Source organism: Lepisma saccharinum, chromosome 3, assembly GCF_977018435.1.
Source record: "Lepisma saccharinum chromosome 3, izLepSacc3.1, whole genome shotgun sequence".
Classification (NCBI taxonomy): Eukaryota; Metazoa; Arthropoda; class Insecta; order Zygentoma; family Lepismatidae; genus Lepisma; species Lepisma saccharinum.
Genome location: NC_139231.1, coordinates 2,222,298 through 2,240,704, shown reverse-complemented (window position 1 = coordinate 2,240,704; position 18,407 = coordinate 2,222,298). Strand labels below are relative to the sequence as shown.

The 18,407-nt window shown below is 38.0% G+C and overlaps 1 protein-coding gene across 3 annotated transcripts in view; it reads right to left on the bottom strand.

Moving 5' to 3' along the window:
• Positions 1 to 18,407, bottom strand: part of LOC145984901 (uncharacterized) — a 70,598-nt gene that overhangs the window by 15,773 nt on the left and 36,418 nt on the right. For all 3 annotated transcript variants that reach the window (XM_083118277.1, XM_083118275.1, XM_083118276.1), the window contains exons 8-12: positions 16,839 to 17,677; positions 15,215 to 15,299; positions 12,252 to 12,468; positions 10,565 to 10,687; positions 3,584 to 3,721 (exon numbers count right to left, since the gene is read on the bottom strand). In XM_083118277.1, the coding sequence (XP_082974403.1) occupies positions 3,584 to 3,721; positions 10,565 to 10,687; positions 12,252 to 12,468; positions 15,215 to 15,299; positions 16,839 to 17,677 (1,402 nt within the window). The remainder of the gene's footprint in view (positions 1 to 3,583; positions 3,722 to 10,564; positions 10,688 to 12,251; positions 12,469 to 15,214; positions 15,300 to 16,838; positions 17,678 to 18,407) is intronic.

Here is an 18,407-nt window from a genome sequence, read left to right as displayed (position 1 = left end):
TTGAGTAAGCAGCTATAATTCTGGAACACTTCAACTATGAGTTTCGCCACTGCCGGTCCCAAGCCCAGATGAAAAAGGAGGAGTGTTGGAGTGAGTAAAGAGACTTACTCTGTAAAATAGAACAGGAGCATCTAATGCTTCATGCACGTTCAGAGGTGCACAGGAGGCTGTCCCTCCACTGTAGGAGAATTCCTGCACATTCAAATATTATATGATAAAAGAACAAACAAGAGAGCTATCTAATTGAATTGAATTGTTGTTTTAAGTCCACTTTATGCACAGAAAGGCTAATAGGGACTGGACCTACAGTTTAATCTGAAATACTATGGGATCCGAAATGCTATGTGCCTCCACTGGGTATCGAACCCAGGAACTATCTGGTAGGATTATGAGGAAAACAAACTGGGGAAAACATGGTATTGCATAAAGTTACTGCAGGAGTATGACAAGGTGATACATTCTCACCATACTTGCTAATTATTTTAATGGACGGAGTGCTCAAAGACATTAAAACAAAAATGAGGAAGTTCCAAGTAGGATATCGGAGAAGAAAAGCAGTAAACATTTCAGAGCTGCTGTATGCAGATGATATAGTTCAGTTTGCTAATTTACTAATAGTCTATCAAATATATCAATGAAAATAAATAAATATAACATGAAATGTGAAAATAGCCAAAGAATATTTGATTGACTGATTGATTTGATTTATTTTACTTCAATTTTGGCTAATCACGAAGATGAGTATGAGTGACGATATGATGAAATTGATGAAGGGACACACTCAAAGAACGCCCATGCCCAGATTGGGATTCGAACCCGGGACTCCTGGTGTCATAGAGCACTGTGCTAACCACTCTACAACGGATGTTGGCAAGAATAGCCAAAGAAGAGAAACCATGCATAATACGTCCTTTTCTTTCTCTTCTTAACCATTATTTATTCGACCCTTACTTAGGTCAAGTTGGAAATTAGGAATTAAGAAAATAATATTCATTTAATGAAAAACTCCTACCAAAAGGTCAGTTAAGATGAAAATTGAAACTGTATTTAACAAGACAATCAGACTTGCTTTATCTATTAATGCATCCTGGACTGCATTTGGCAGACTATCGAGAGACTGGCATCTGGACTCACAGCCAGTATGATCTCAAGTGAGGCTCGTGTTGTCTCTCTTACCACCATTCACCAATCAATTAGTCAGTCATTGTGAAAGCAAAAATTCTTGACAACAAGTATATTTTCTTGACTTCTTGTTGATTTCTTTACTTTTTCTTGACATTCTTGACTGGTAGAGACCCTGAATTACCATCAGCAGCCATGGAAGGATAGATGGGGAATTAAACACAAGAATACAAAGCATGAACAAACTATACTATGCTATAAATGAAGGGTTTCTACGAAAAAGGAAATTACCCATAAAACAAAAATGGCAATCTATAAATCCACATACAGGGGATGGACAAAAATATGGAAACACCACGACATCGGAACGGGTGATATCGACGCAATTTTTCTACTTGAAATCGGACGTGGTGCGACATTCTTTTGTATTGCACAGTGAGATAGGACCCTGTCGGACTGGTAGGAGTCGACAGTTGCACTGTATATAGCGTGCAGTGCAGTTGATACTGAATCATGTCGGAGCTGACAGTGTTTCAAAGAGAGCAAATCGTTGGTGCCCACCTTGTGGTGCCTCTGGTGCCAAAGTAAGGACGCTATCCAAGATCATGATGACATAATAGCGTGTCTGGAAAGACATCATCAGATAAACACCTGCGTGGATGAAAATGTACACTGCGTGACAGAGACAGAAGAACACTGAGGAGGATTGTGAACATGTTTTGCATGAAGAATGGTGCAAGATTCCATTATTAAGGATGGTCCTGCACCTTATTAGCTACAACATTCCGGCTTTTCTTTGCAGGTGTTTCCATATTTTGGTATATCCCCTGTATGTATTTACCAACTATGATCAATGCAATGCACAAGTCTAAATGTATTTTCCACTTTTCGAAGGCAGTCCTGAAACTCTTGCAAAGTGATGCCTTTTAACGTCTCCGTCCTGTTTTTCTTCACCTCTTCCATGTCCACAAATCTTTTCCTTTGAGGATTTTCTCATTTGGGGAATAAAAAGAAGCTGCACGGAGTGAGATTTGGTGAATATGGTGAGTGGATAAGCTGGGTCATACTGTTGTTGGTTAAAAGTTGTTTCACATTCAAGTCTTTGTGAGTCGTCGTGGTGTAGCCACTGCTCCCCACTTTGCCACAACTTGGAGCGTTTTCATCTCAAAGCGTCATACAAATGTTTCAGAACTTGTAAGTGAAATGCCTGGTTAACAGTTTGACCGTTAGGAATGAATGCTGTGTGAACAATGCCGTTTGCATCAAAAGAAGAAATCAGCATCGTCTTGACATTGGACTTCACTAGCAGTGGTTTTTGGGATGTGGTGAATTTGAACTCTTCCATTTGCTTGACTGCTGCTTCATCTCTGGGTTGTAGGAGCAGAACCAGCTTTCACCACCAGTAATGACCTTGGAAAAAAGGTCATGGTCGACTTTCAAGTGCTGTTTCAATTCACGACATGCATCCACTCGGGACTGCTTGTGATCAGCCGTGAACATGTGAAGCACGAATTTTGCTGTAACTCTTTTCATTTGCAATTCCTCGCTCAAAATCTGTTGGCAGGAACTCCAGGACATACCAGACAAATCAACAAGTTCTTCAATTGTTCTGTGACGGTCTTCCAAGATCAGTTCACAAATTCTCGGAATGTTTTATCTGTTTGGGAGGTCGAGGATCGTCTTGTGCAAGGTTGGTCTGCAAGTGAGAATTCACCATTTCTGAAGGGGGAAAACCAATCGTGAAGTTGTGTTTTCCCCAGAGCAGCTTCTTTGTAAGCTGTTTCAAGCATTAACTGTTTCCCCTAACAGAAAACAGAATTTCACAGCTGCACATTTCAGCAATCTCACGAATCATTAGCATTACCAATTTAACACATTATGAATTTTCCAACCTGACTTAGCATATTAGGATTCCCACGTAAATGGTTAGTACTCTCGCCTTTGGTGCAAGGTCCTGGGTTTGATTCCCGGTGGGAGCTCAAATAAATTTCTGTGTTTACCCAGCATTGTCAGGACAATTGGAGAGCTACTTGGGAAGTAGCTGTTTATTTAGAACATTCTAATATCATTATTTCAAGATAACTTCTCAAAATATAAAATTATTGAGAAATAAATTTAGTATAAAACAAAATTTTTACTTCCAGGAATCTAAAAAACAGCACAACAATGAGAAAGAATAGTATGTTCTGGCTTCGTAAAGATCCAGACCCTATTCAAGACCAACAAAATTTCGTAAATAGCCAACTGGAGGACAAGTGGTGGTAGCGTGGCAGGTTCTCCAGGTATCATCTCCTCTCACACATCAGAAGTGACATTGTGCATTTTTTTCTCTTTTAAAATTCCATTTCATAACTATTCATCACATTCAAAGAGAAATGCATTTCTTCACTAATTTTCCAATGTTTGAACATAATATATATTTAAGGCCATGACTAAATGTATAGAACAGAAATAAACATACCTTTCTCGTCCATCTCCTGCAAGCAGCTTGGCCTGAATCTCTCACTTTTGGGTAGAAGAAGGTGTTAAAGCAGTACGCAGAAGGGTTCCCGTCAGATCCACCTCGTGCCATTATAAGATTCATGTAGAAGTTTATTACCTGAAATGCATAGGAAAAGTGGTTGAGTTGTGTTGTATTTTTAGTTTACATAACCTTTCAGCCTCTTTAGGCTAATTGCAATGATGAGCCGATACCGATTTATCAATATCAAAAAGTACAGGTTGGAATTTATTTGCTGATACTTTTCCAGCATTTTGGTCCTGCAAAAATGCCACCCAACACTTTCGTGGAGACTATTTATCCTAGAAATTCTGCAGAATTTGAGGTTTCATTTTATTTTGCACCAGTTTCGTATAAGGTAAACACGTAAAGTTTCCCGTGCATTGTGCCAAGGCACATTTAGGGGATGTGGAGGTAATGTCACACACCTTCTCAATCTCTGCCACTTTGGAGGTGATGTGATCAGCACCACACTCTGGTTGCCTTTACCACACAGGGTTGCCTCCAGGTAACCATTCTTCTGAGACTGGGTGAGCCCTGGAGCTGCTTTATGTGGGGACAAGGCTGGAAAAATTCCAACCTTACATCACCCACCCGGGTCTCCCACGTGGAGATGCCCTACCGACTACACCACTGCCTGAATTTTGTAATAAACTAACATTTAACTTAATACAGGGTGACCCAGCGTTCATCTACAATTTTAATTTGCATAGTACTCACGTGGCCCCACAATGCAATGTGCACAGAAGTGTTCAGCAAGAGATGCCATTTCAGTAAACATGGAACGTTAGTTGGCTGCACATCACGCATTTGCTGTTGAAACATTTTTCAAGAATAGTGAATCTGTTGTCATGACGCAGTAACTGCTTAGATGGCATTTCAATATTGCAAGGCATGGGAGGATACCCGATCGTCACACGATCACCAACTGGGTGAAGAAGTTTTGCAGATCAAGGAAATTAATGCCATACCGGCAGCCACATTCTTGCAGGTGATGGAAAATGTGGTTACTCGAGTGTCAAGTGCATTAACCAGGATGGCGTTATTTTCAAAACATAACAATGTTTGTGTAGTGACAAATGGAATACATGTATGTTTCAGGTATCACTGTTGTCAATAAATTTGATCAATGATTGAACCACAGTATATATTTCAGTGATCAAAAACTCAATATGCTGACCAAGGCAGAATTTATTTTATTATAAAACAAACTAAATGTTACGTTTCAATGGTCAAATCATTGATGGAGTCCTTACACTACCTCTGTTAGGAGATTGTATTATATCAAGGAAATACTAATTTTTCTTTCAAATCCTCTTTATGGACATCAAAAAAGCTTCCGATACCTTCAGAAATAGCTTTCAAATACAAAAGTTGATGGATTGTCATTTTCTGCAATTTATGAAGAAGGAAGATTTGTGAAAAAAATACAATAAAAACTAGAGAAGAATTTGTAAAAACTGAAACATTCTAGCAAGGTCTTCTTCAGACTCTGTACCAAATACAAATGAAATAAGATACAAAACAGGAAGATATATATACACACAAAAATCACTCCCCTCCAGACACAAGACTATTAGAAAGTTTTTATCTGGAACATTCCTTTCCAGGTGTTCCAGCAGGTGCCCTTCTCCTGTCAACTGTTGTTTCAGCTGACACGCAATTTTGATAAACATTTCCTTTCATTTGGAACGTCGCTGGACTCCTTATCTCACGCTCTTTTTCGTTATCCTTTCTTTCTTCATTCCTCTTCCTTCTCCTCTCCTCCTTCACTCTTTCTAACACCATCTTCCATTCTTTGTTTAACTTCAGTCCCCCATTCCAGTTCATTGTGTCTTCTTCACCTTTCTTCTTTTTTTCCTTGGCTTCCTTCCATTTTCTCACTAGCATTCTCTTCTCCCTTCCTATCTGCTTAGCCTCATCCCACTCTATGTCATGTCCTGTTTCTCTTGTGTGCTTAAATATAGCATTTCTCTCTCTTTTAAGTCGTGCATCATCCCTATGTTCTTTCAACCTGTCTTTTAGACTCTTTTTTGTTTCTCCTATGCACGCACTCTGACATTCTTTACAATTCACTTCGTACATAATCCCTTCCTCTTCCTCTTCTCTGTTTTCCTTTAACCGTAACTTGTCTGGAAGGTTGCGCTGTAAGTGGCAACTTTCTGTTGTTTTGAAGCTTTAAGCACGGTGTATGCGACCAGACAGCATGCGCCTACAAAGATCTCAAGTCAGATAAGAAGGTGCCGTGCATATTCATTAAATATGTAATTCATATTCATTAAATATGTAATTAAAACAGAAGTTATTAATTAATTTGGATAATTTTTAGGTCTTTTTTTTTAATTTTTAGGTCTTTTTTGGTAATTTATAGGTCTTCAACTTCCGAGCCATAGTGATCACATTTCCTTTTCATTTTCTGCAATGCTTCTTCGTATCTAATATGTGCACCTTTAACACTCTGGATCATATATTTGCTTACTTCTACATTTGACACTCCTCCTACCACTTTCACTGCATCATAAACTTTCTGAATAGCCACAACAGACTCTTCTTTCAAGTTTTCTATTAAAACCTGCTTATTTACAGAAAACCCACTTTCCACATATGCATTGTCATGTGATAAAATCAAAACCAACTTAACAGTGCTCCATACCTCAGAGAAGTCATCCTTGCCCTTCATGACACCTGTAAAAAAAGAATCTAGTGCATCAGTTTTGATTGAAAAGTTACAAAACTTCTCTTTCAATTCCTTTTCACTACTGACATTGTGCAACAATGTCTTAAACTGGCGAATTACTTTATCACCAGTTACAGCCTTCATTCTCTTTCTCCTGAGATGTTCCTGTATCAGGTCTTCCATGCGCTGAGCACATCGCATATATTTTACGTCATGTAAAAGATCGAAATAGGTTAATTAAATTTTAAAAAGTGCAAAATTTATGAGGGTATACACTTGGTCACCAGCCCTGGAATCACATTTAAAAACAAGAAACAGATAAACAAATAGATACGAGTTCCTTGCTGCAAGAGAAATGCTACAACAGCCTGGATTATCCACAGACAGGAGCATATTATAATCTCTCAGTTTTGCTTCATTGGGAACCATTAATCAATTAGAAGATTTTCCCTGAGATTTGTATTCTTTTCAAATTCCCTGAGATTTCCAGGTTTTCCAGGTGTGTGGGAACCCTGCATATACATTTTATACTAGTCAGCCCTCACTTTGCCATCTTTAACTGCCTTTGACGTTCTTTTTCTTTTTTTTAGAAATACTGGCCAGAGAGAGGGGGCTTATGACCCCCATCATCCACTTTTGGGCACGCCACTGATTGTTATTTACATTAATGTTAATTAACGATTTTTAATTGGATTTAGAAGTCTTGCAGAGGGCAAATACCCCTTCCACCAGTAGTTTCCCCGTAAATAACGTGTTCCCTTTCATTCTTTCTCTTTTTTGTCTTCCTGTCAACGTTTAATATTGCGTGATTTATTTTCAGCACGTGAATGGTTCCGAAGAAAAGTGGCGATTATTATATTCTTAGCATCAGGTGCATTTCCTTCCTGCGCTGCTCTGTGTGTTCAAGGTGTTTATCAAAAGTCAGAACAAGGAAAAAAAAGTAGCTTTTCTTGAGAAAGGGGCTGAATCCTTCAAAGTGCACAGTGCCAGAGTAATGAGCTCATGTGGGGAGAAGGTGGGCATTTTCTTTCTTTATGTTTGTTTATTGCACGTATTCAGGTTGAAGAGCAACTGCATAATTTTAGATGCCAGAGGAAAGTCTTTTCGCCTTTATGTTAATTGGTTAAGATGTCTAGTGTAAGGGTGCTCACTTCCACACGAGCAAGAAAATCAGGGCAGAAATACTTGGCACTTTTCAGTAATTACAAGACTAGTGATTAGGGATGGACGATATCGGAAATTTGATATTGCGATATATCGTCTCCATGATATATATTTCCAAATATCATTACGATATATTGCTGACATGATATATACAGCTAAAATATCATGATCATATATTGCCAAATATGACTATATATTGCCGACATGGTATACACCGCCAAATATCGTGATGATATATGGCCGACACAATATATATATATTGCCAAAATATCATGATGATATATTGCTGACACGATATATATATCGCTAAAATATCGTGACAATATATTGCCAACACGATATATATATCACCAAAATATCGTGATCACATATCGTCTAGTTGATATCGCCTGGATGATATTTTTTCAATATCGCGATATATCATCTGGACGTATGATCAGCACCATGCTCTGACCACCTTTACCCCACATATTCAATTTTTTGCCAATTGAAGGTGATGTGATCAGCACCATGCTTAGGCAGCCCCGTTGCTCCTTTGGCCCAAGTACGCATTTTAATGATATTTAGATGTGCACTAAATTTGGCTGCTATCAGAAAATATTGCCACACCCCTCGTTTATTCACTCATTTTTTCTGGCCCCATCACTTTACAACATAAAGAGTCACACAATATGCATAGAGAAAATATTCTCTGCCTCCTGTAGAAGAATCATTTATCCCAACCTCGCCCCCCCTTCCCCCACACAATTGATTTGACACGAATATTTTTTTCCATCAGTGAGTAAAATATCGGCCTATCTGTCCATAGAAAAAATAATCACTTTCCCTTGTGTATTTTCAGCTTCATTCTGATAGCCAAATGATATAGCGTTCATCAAAAAACTTCAGATTAACAATAATCGAACTACATCTAATCATATTTCCTTAGGAATCTAAACAAAGAAAAAGTGTAGTTGTTATCCGGTATGGCAAATCCTTAATTTTCTCCATTTTCAACGTTGCAAACAAGAAGAAAGGAAAAGTTTTTAAGTCCTCTTTTTTCTTTATTTTCGTTCACGTCAACTAGGAAGGATTCCGTAAATGTGTGGGCAAAGAAGTGAATGGTGATGGAGTCTCGTTGTCAATTTTCCACTTGCATTTTTGTGGAGGGGAATGGCGAACAAAGATACCTCAGTCACACACATTGTGTCCAAACTCTAGGGAAGGCAGCATTTAGAGAGAATTGGTTTGGCAACAGTGCGCTTGTTGTCTGAACCTGCGGCAGAAGGATCGGCCCATTTCATCTTCACTGGGAATGCAAGAAGTGCCGTTTTCCCTTCCTGTCTCTCAAGGGAGGTATGACAAATGCAACTTGTGCACCTCCCCCCCCCCCCCAGGGAACCAAGCATCTTCCCTCCCTCCTCTAGCACAAAAACCTACCTTTTGAAAGTTCAAGGTCGCGTGGTAAATGTGATACAAGAAAAATCAGGGAGAAGTCGCATTGTCAACAGAACAGGTTTCTGGCAAATTTTAAAACATCGTCACGGCTTGGAAAATGTATAAAGCGGAAAACGGGAGTTAGAGCGAACATAAGATCGAGGTGAACGTCCTATTTGACATGGCCTTTTGCCGGGGCCTGACTGGATGAACGTATTAAGTGGGAAAACGTAACGGGTGTTCAGAAAATAACTATGTAGTGCAACACACAAGGTATTTTTATTTGTTTGCAGGTCCGGTTCTATTGCAGACAACATCTTGTTTGTGCCAGTCATCATCAGCAGTGACATCAGTGATCCAGGTTATCATGCTAACGATTGAACAAAGAGTGTTTCTTGTGGAGCACGTGTTCCGCAATGGAGACAAGTTTACCACAGCAGTAGAAGCTGCATTTGCAGCAATGTTCCCAGGAATGAAGGTGCCGAATCAAAATGCTGTTCGGAACCTCATCACCAAGTTTCGCGAGACCGGAAGCGTTCATAATACTCCAAAAGCAGGCAGGCCATCCACATCCGAAGAGAAGGTGTTGGAAGTGCAGGACATGATGCTGCAAAGTTCGAAGAAATCTGTTCGACGACTAGCTCAACAGGCCCAAGTGTCCATTGGTTCCGCTCACAAGATTACGCGGAAGTCCCTGTCCATGTATCCATACAAAATTTCGGTAGTGTATCAACTGACAGACACCGATCACCCGGCACGTGTGAGGTTTTGCAACTGGTTTCTGTCCTTCCTGCAGGACAATGGTGAGGGGATTCTTGCCAAACATTTTTCACTGATTAGGCATGGTTTCATCTCTCTGGCTACGTTAATAGCCAAAATAGTCGTGTGTGGACTACGGAGAATCCGCATGATTTTAAGGAAGCACCACTGCATGATCAAAAAGTTGGTGTTTGGTGCACCGTGAGTCATACACGCATCATTGGGCCAGTCTTCTTTCAGGACACCATCAATGCAGAACGGTACTGCACCTGCATTCTGGAGCCCTTCCTCGGAGAACTGAATGAGGACGAAATTGAGAATGCCTGGTACCACCCACACGTCGATGAACTTTTTACACGACATCTTTGGTGACCACATAATCTCTCGAGGACTCTGGCCTCCTGGATCACCCAACTTGACTCCACCAGATTACTTTCTGTGGGGTATGTTCAAGGGAAAGGCCTATGAAGGTAATCCGCACACCATAGAGGAACTCCAAGATACATTGACCCTTCACATTCGGAATATCACTCCCGGTGTTCTTCACAACGTCTTCCACAACTTGCAGAAACGTGTGCAACTGTGTCTTCAAGTTCAAGGGACTCACTTCGAGCATCTCTTATAACTGCCATACATATGGTATTTACTTACTGAACCAATGTCTAGTACTGCATAGTTACTTAATGAACACCCTGTATAATGCAGGAATGTAAAATCAGGGTTTCACTGTATGTGTCATTATGTATGGGAAATGTAATACTACATTAGCTTCTTGTCTTTTGACAGAGATCAACATGTGAAAAAAAATGCAATTTTATGCATGCATAATAGGTTTTAAACATGTCTAAGAAAAAAAAAAAGGTTTCGTGCAAAATTCAATTACTTTTGATTTACTTGTAAAATTCTTATCCTGTGTTGCCACTTACCTCGTCGTTTAGCCAGTTCAAACCACCAAGTGTTCGAATGTCTCTCTGTCGTATACTCAAATTAAACCCACGTGCCACAACTTCATCCGGATTCCTTCTCTGTATGGCACTTCGGATTTTCTCCTGAAAGGGTGCACCAATCAGAAAAGTGTTACATTTGTACAGAAGTATTGAAACAAAATGTTACAAGAGGTGAATGTTTCTAAATATGCAAATACAGTGGAACCCCAATTTTACATTCCCAGATTTTACATTCAATCATATTGATCCCAACATAGCAAAATGTTATAAAATTTTCCTCGATTTTACAATTTCCCGCATTTTAAGATTTTCCAGCTTGGTCCCACGAAAAAAATAAAATCTAGGTTCCACTGTATAAAACATAAGGGAAAGGGCTTAGAACTTTGAAGTCAGTGTTTACAGCAGATAATGGAAAATAAGTATAGATATAGACAGATTTCAAGTCATGAAGTATCAGGTAACAAATCTCAATAGATTCAAGTAATGGTGAATTTCGAATTCAGTTTTTGAAGTAGAGAGAAATCAGGATTCAAGAATCAAGTAACAAATCCTGAATTCAAGAACTGGATAGTGAATCCTTGATTTCATAATTTAGTAATGAATTATAATATCTAATTTGAGAATTGAGCAGCAAACTCAATATGAAAATCTGGTACCAAATTCTCGATTCACCTTTCCAAAGTATATATCAACAGTTGCATTTATGTTGATGCAGCAATGAACCTTTGAGTTTAAGTGTGTCAGAGAGGTAGTTAGGTAGCAAATTCTAGACTTGAGAATTGGGATCTGAATCCTCAATTTGAGAAATGGTTAATGAATCTTGAATTTGAGAATTAAGTTATGAATCTTAGGTTTGAGAATCAGGTAGTGATACTATTGTCACACTAAAAATTACGGATACTAAATTCCAATCGAGAATTAACCAGTAGAACTACATAAAAGCATGCTACACCAAAATTTAGCTTATACAATTTTGCTTTAATCTATGGTAAGTATTTCTTTCAAGTATGCCTTTATTTTCTATCATTCTACAAATAAAAAAAAATGTGTGGTCTGATCATGATAAAATTTAAACACAGTGAGGTAGACAGATTTTAAATACAATTCTTAATTTTCAGATTTTCTTTAATTGACCAAAAAAAGGTTTTCACCAATTTTTTCTTAGTGTTGAACAGTTCTAAATATATGATCTTGATTTTGTTTTGAAGCTTTCCGCAGCTGTTTTTAAAACCACTGTAAACTCACATTGCAACACCGCACATGCCTGCAAATGAATGTCAAACACCTTAACTTAGGTCTACTTTTAAATATTTTGTACATGTCCTTATTCAAGTGAAGAATTTTAAAAAGATATTTCAAATGAACAATATTTAAAAGTGTGAAAAACATGCTGTTCATATTTCTTGCACTTTAAAATTAGTAAAGATAACAACATTTTGCAACTTTTGGATCACTCTGTAAATACAGAGTAACCCAGATTTAACAGTTCACTGCTTTATAAATTTTACCTTCCTGGTCCCAATACAGCAAATTACCATAAAATTTCCTGGACTACAAATTCTACTGCATTCTGACTACTGTATTCTCAGAGATACTAACAACAACAGCAATAAAGTATTTCAAAGGAAATGACAAAAACCAATTGATGGCAAAGTGTGATAATTACCAGCATCTCATTTGTTAACTCAGGCAGAGGAGTGACTGCATCTTCGCCATACGATTCGTCAATGGCAGCTTCAGTTATTACTAGGTATTTCCTTAATCTTTCTTCCAGGGCCTTCTGTAACAACTCAGCATTTCTGCTGGACAACAAATTCTTTCTAGCTATTTCTTCACACACGAGTGTTCTCCTCTCTGCATCTCTCACATCAAACTTCTTGAGCCTACAATGTTAACATGAATATAAATAAGGGTGGACTAATAACTGATGTAACTGTACGAGGTGCATTTCAAAAATAAGAGCCGATTGATTATATCAGAGAAGAAAAGAAGTGTAGCAACACTATTAGTGGTTACAAACGCGTACATATCTACTTCATTTCTGAACATAGTCACCATAATTTTCCAAGGGATTTTGGTACCTTGAACAAGCTTTTTTATACCCTCTGCATAGAATTGAATGGATTGATTTTGTGTTTTAAGTCCGCTTTATGCACAGTAAGGCTAATCGGGACTGGACCTACAGTTTAAAGTAGGATCCGAACCACTATGTGCCTCCACCAGGTATCAAACCTGGGACCTCTTGATTACAAGGTGATGCATAGAAGTTCGCCACTTAGGAGTTCAGCTAATCCAACACTGCAGTTTTCAACACCTCAGTGTTTGCAAATCATTGACATGCAAGCCACTTTTTGAGTGCAAGAAGATGTGTCACTACATGCAAAGTCCGGATTATACTGGGAGTGATCAAAAATATCACATTCAAACCTCTCAACTGTCTGGAGAGTGAGGGTAACAGTGGTCTACCGTTGTTGTGATTAAGAACAGTTTCTGAGTGCAGCATTCCATGTCATAGTTTTTGTATGGCACATCTGAGTTTTGATACCATACGGTTTCACAGTGCGCCTACGATGTGATTGTTTTACTCTGGTCCATGAAATCCACCGAAAACACACCTTGTTTGTCCCACAACACGGTTGCCATGACTTTTCATGCAGATGGAGTTTGCTTGAACTTTTTCGCCATACACTTCACACAATTCTCAGTGAATTTCGGAAGCATTATGGGCTTGGGTGTTAAGAAATCGAATCACAAGACCGTACTTCTCAACAAGCAAGATTGTGTATTCGCGTAGACATTTTAACATGCTCTAACTCTCATGATAACCAACAGCTGACTAGCAAAAATATGACTGTTAGGTCGCCAATGGACCAGTGGATATTACTGCACAGGTGTGTTTCAAATCACTGTTGTCAGTCACTTTTTATAAATCGGCCTGTTCTTTTGAAATGCACCTTGTGCTAATACAGTACAACCTCAATTTTATGTTTTTCAGGGGACCTAGATAAAAAAAACTTGTGGAGGAAAATGTAAAATCAGGGAAAGTTTTACTACATTAGGTCCTTGATTACTGAATGTAGAATGGGGAAAAATGTAAAATCTTGGAACATAAAATTGAGGTTCCACTGTACTGATAATCTGTCGATCTGATATAATTTGAAAATGTTCCACATGAAGATCTTGAAGGTATTTATTTAACCAGATAACAGAAATAAGTTTTGCCTTCAAAAAAGAAACTTCATATTTAGACATCTACTTCACAAAACCACGATATATGAATTATACATTTACATTAATAAAAATTAACAAATTGCAATATAACTTGCTATCTATAAAAATATCGTTGGCAATTTTAACAGTCGAGCACCAATTCATCTGTCCAACTCTGTGCTAAAGAAAGTATCGTAAAAAAGAGTTTTCATTTCTGTTTTCTGAACTCTGATCAGGTGCACTCAACCATGCAGTACCTGAAACATTATTATAAAATAAATATACAGTAAAATCTCGTTAATCTGGACCCTGATAAGCTGGACTTCGCTTAATCCGGACAGGCAAAAGGAAAAAAAAAAGCCGAATTCAAGGTTTTAAATGTGCCTAGAAGTCAACAATCGCATTCATCATAATATGGGTATCACACATGAATGTAATGCGTTGTCAAATTGCTATATATTTTACTGTACTGTATAGTGTATTTAGGCCTATGCCCTTTAAATACACCACAATAAACGTGTTTTGTTGCTATATAATGCACTTTCTACTGTTCTCTTAGGTTATTTCAGTTAATCCGGACTTTCGTTAAATCGGTCAACTTATCCCCCCCCATTAGTCCAGATTAACGAGGTTTTACTGTACTAGTTACTCTTTTGAATTATTTAGCAGTGACTGGTGAAATTGTAAGAGATAAAATTGCAATGCATATCTGAATTTACTTTCGATTTTTCACTAAAATTTCTACATATCCCTACACCAACACCCACAACAACAGCAGCTATACAGAACAACAACTGTAACATTTTCAACAGCTATGCTGAACAGTTGTTTTAAGTCGACATTATGCACAGAAAGGCTAATCGGGACTGGACCTACAGTTTAAAGGGGATCCGAACCACTGTGCAATGTGCCTCTACCGGGTATCAAACCCAGGACCCCTTGATTACAATGCAACGACATTGCCGCAACACCAACGGGGAAGCCCAAAGTAGATATGTTTATACCAAATGTGTGTTTTGTAATGAGATGTAGGTATCAGGAAAACTCTTCAAGGTATTAACAAAATTTTCCAATTATCTTAAAACGTCAAGAAATCATTCCTCCTGCATCCAAAATATAACTTACAAATTTCCAAATTTGTAGTGATGGATTTCATAATTGGAAAAAATGAAGAAGTGACGACCCAGTGTTATTTAGGTAGCCCCCACACTTTCAAGTCACATCTTGTAACGGTTAACTTTGAACTTGGACGTTACGTACATTTTTCTTTAACATAACATATAAGGAATACTCGAAAAGGTAGAAGAACCAAAATGTTGAAAAATATGACAGAAAATCAAGACAGAGGAATTGATAGAAGGTCACAGTTTGTATGAGAATGCCAATATTGGTAGTTTCTAGTGCAATATTTTTACTTACAGGTCCTGCAGAAAATCTTCATTATACAGGATATGGGTATCTAAAATCCACTTATTGGCACTCCGTTTGATTTCTTCTTCCATACCTATAAGAATAAGACATCACAACATTGCATATCTTTTTTACTCTTTGTAGGAAAGACGTACAATTTCAAGTATTAAGTAAAAAAAAATCTGATTTTCTCCTAAATCACATAATAAGATTAAATATCAGATTACAAACAAACTCACTCTATTATTCAATTATCAGTTTGCAAACTGTTGAGGAATTTCAGATTCTATAAATGAATATATATTTTAAAAGTCAGTATTGCAACAATTTTTTTTTAAACTTAGTTCTTTGTGTGAATACATCAGTTCTTGCATGGCTTAACATCCATTTCATATTTTACCGACAACACATTATATACTAGTTGAAAGGCCAAAGGACTTTTCAAATCCAATACTACAATGAATTATGCCACATCAATAGTATTAGTATATTCAATGATATATTGATTTGTGCATTTTGAAAAAAATGACGTCAACTTTTTTTTTAGTAAATTTACTAAAAATCATCATTTGAATCACTATGATCCTGATATTTAACAGATTCTGATGTACTGTGCATGTACACAATGTGTCTACTAAGTTTTTAGACTGGCAACATTGTAAAAAGATAAATGCTGCAATGTGGCATTTGGTACATGTCACATATAGCGAGTGTATAGTGAAATTGGTGTCCAATTCGATGCAATATTGATTGAGTGAGTTACAGATTTTAAATTAGTGTAGTGTTTTGCACCCTCATCAAGTATTTGAGAACAAAGAGTGGTGATTAAGTTTTGTGTAAAACTCGGTAAAACCCCTTCAGAAACCGTTGAAATGCTGAAAGCGGCTTACAGCAATGAAGCCTTTTGACATTCCAATGTTTTCATTTCGCGTCATCGATTCCATGATGGTCAGGAAGATGTGGCGGATGATCCCAGTGAGGGTGGTCCCTCCACCACTTGAACTGACAGTAATGTTGAAAAAGTTTGACAAAAACTGAATGAAAACTAGGTACAGTCACTGAGGATGATTCATGATTGCAGCTGTATGTAGATTCATTTTAGAGTGCTTGCTAATGAAAATATGACGAGTGAGACCAGAGCTGGATAAATCCAGTGCTTGGTTCCTGCATCACGGCAATGCACCAAGCCACGAGGCAATTATTGTCCAACAGTTTTTGGCACGGAAACATGTGATACTTTTTATTCCCCAAATTGAAATTCCACCTGAAGGGCCAACGTTTTGACGCCATTTTGGAAATTGAAGAAGCTGTGACGAAGCACCCAAAAGAAGATATCCGCAGGGGCATGCAGCAATTGTACAGCCATGTGTGTGAACTTAGGAGGGATGTACATCGAAAACTAACCAAGGCTTATTGCAAGTCTCACACTTTTTAGTATGCCAGTCTAAAAACTTTGTAGACACACTGTGTATATAATATTAATAAATTTAGTGTAAGAAGTTCTTAGGATTTGACTGAATACCGATTAAACTTCTGTAGGTATGTATGTACAAATGTTGTTTGTGCTAAAGTTTTTAGGGATGTCTGTACATTAGATAACACACACATATAGTATTTTATAAAATTACATTACCTTGTAGTCTGTCAGGTATCTGCACTTCCTTGGACCTGTCCACGTTTATTTTTCTGCGACTAATACTATCTGTAGATTCAGGCTGCACTTTCTTGGACCTGTCCACGCTTATTTTTCTGCGACTAATACTATCTGTAGATTCCGTGAATAAGTCCAAGTTCCTTGCATGAACAGAATCCTCCGGGTAGCCAACATCTGCATCAAATATCGGTACTGATGAGGTTTCTTGCTTCAAATCATCCACACTTCTCCTTAGGTGTTCCACCAAGGTGTTTTCACTGTAGACCCTGCCACTGCTTTCGCTGGCATGAACAGAATCCTCCGGGTAGCCAACATCTGCATCAAATATCAGTACTGATGAGGTTTCTTGCTTCAAATCATCCCCACTTCTCCTTAGGCGTTCCACCAAGGTGTTTTCACTGTAGACCCTGCCACTGCTTTCGCTGGCGGAATGTAATGCTATGCTTTGTCCTGACTTACTGGTCGATGCCATGCTTTGTCCTGACTTACTGGTCAATGCCATGCTTTGTCCTGACTTACTGGTCGACATTTTCCTTTCATTGAAGGAGTCCAATGATTTTACAGATTTGCCGATGCTGATGCTAGTACGACTCGATTCTCTGGAGTGCCCCATGCTGCTTCTTTTATGCTTCAATGCAGGAGGAGCTGGTTTCTTGAATAACACACTGTCGTTGCTTGCGGACAGGTGGACACTTTCCTTTTCGCCTTCTTCCCCAGAAAGATCAACTTCTTCTGGTGTAGCTGAGGTTTTCCTTAGGGCACTTGTACTTGAGTGGACACTTCTGACGTCATATTGTTTCACAAAGTCATCCAGTTCACTGTAAAAAAAAGTTGAAAATGGATTAAATTAGGGCAGAGCCAATACCGATGCCAATGTATCGGTTGATTTTATTTACCAATATCGGCCGATACTTTTCTGGCATTTTCATCACTCAAGGGTCTGCACAAATTTCGCACTATCCTAGAAGTTATGCAAAATTCGTAGTCTAAGTTTCCATTGTGATTTTGCACCAATGTTCTGTGAAAAACTATATTTTGTGATTGCATAACAGGTATTTTAATATTCGGATGCAATTTTTTAATATTTTAAATGAAAATTCTGGTAAATTGATGCTTATAATTGGAGTGGAGTACTCACCACTAACTTTTATCAATATTTTGAAAAACTTTTAACTGCTACAGTTTTCAAGCATCGGTATCGGTGGGCATCAGTATGAGTATTGGTAAGGGCATTGGGTCAAAGAGGTATTGGCTCAACCCTAGATTAAATACATCATGAGGGTTTATAGCAATGGAAGTAATCATGGATCCTAGAAGGTGTTTCCCATTCTTAATCAATATTTTGATTGTAAAGCAGGAGGGTATACAGAACACTTATTGAGCTAAAAACACATCAAATCAACCATTTAAAGTTATACTAAGGACACTAACTTTCATATTACTTCAAGTTATGATAATTGCTGAATATTTGTTTGTCATTCAATGTCATAATGCAAATACTGAGAAAGTAATATATTAATGTTAGCACAATGGACTGATGAAAGAAGT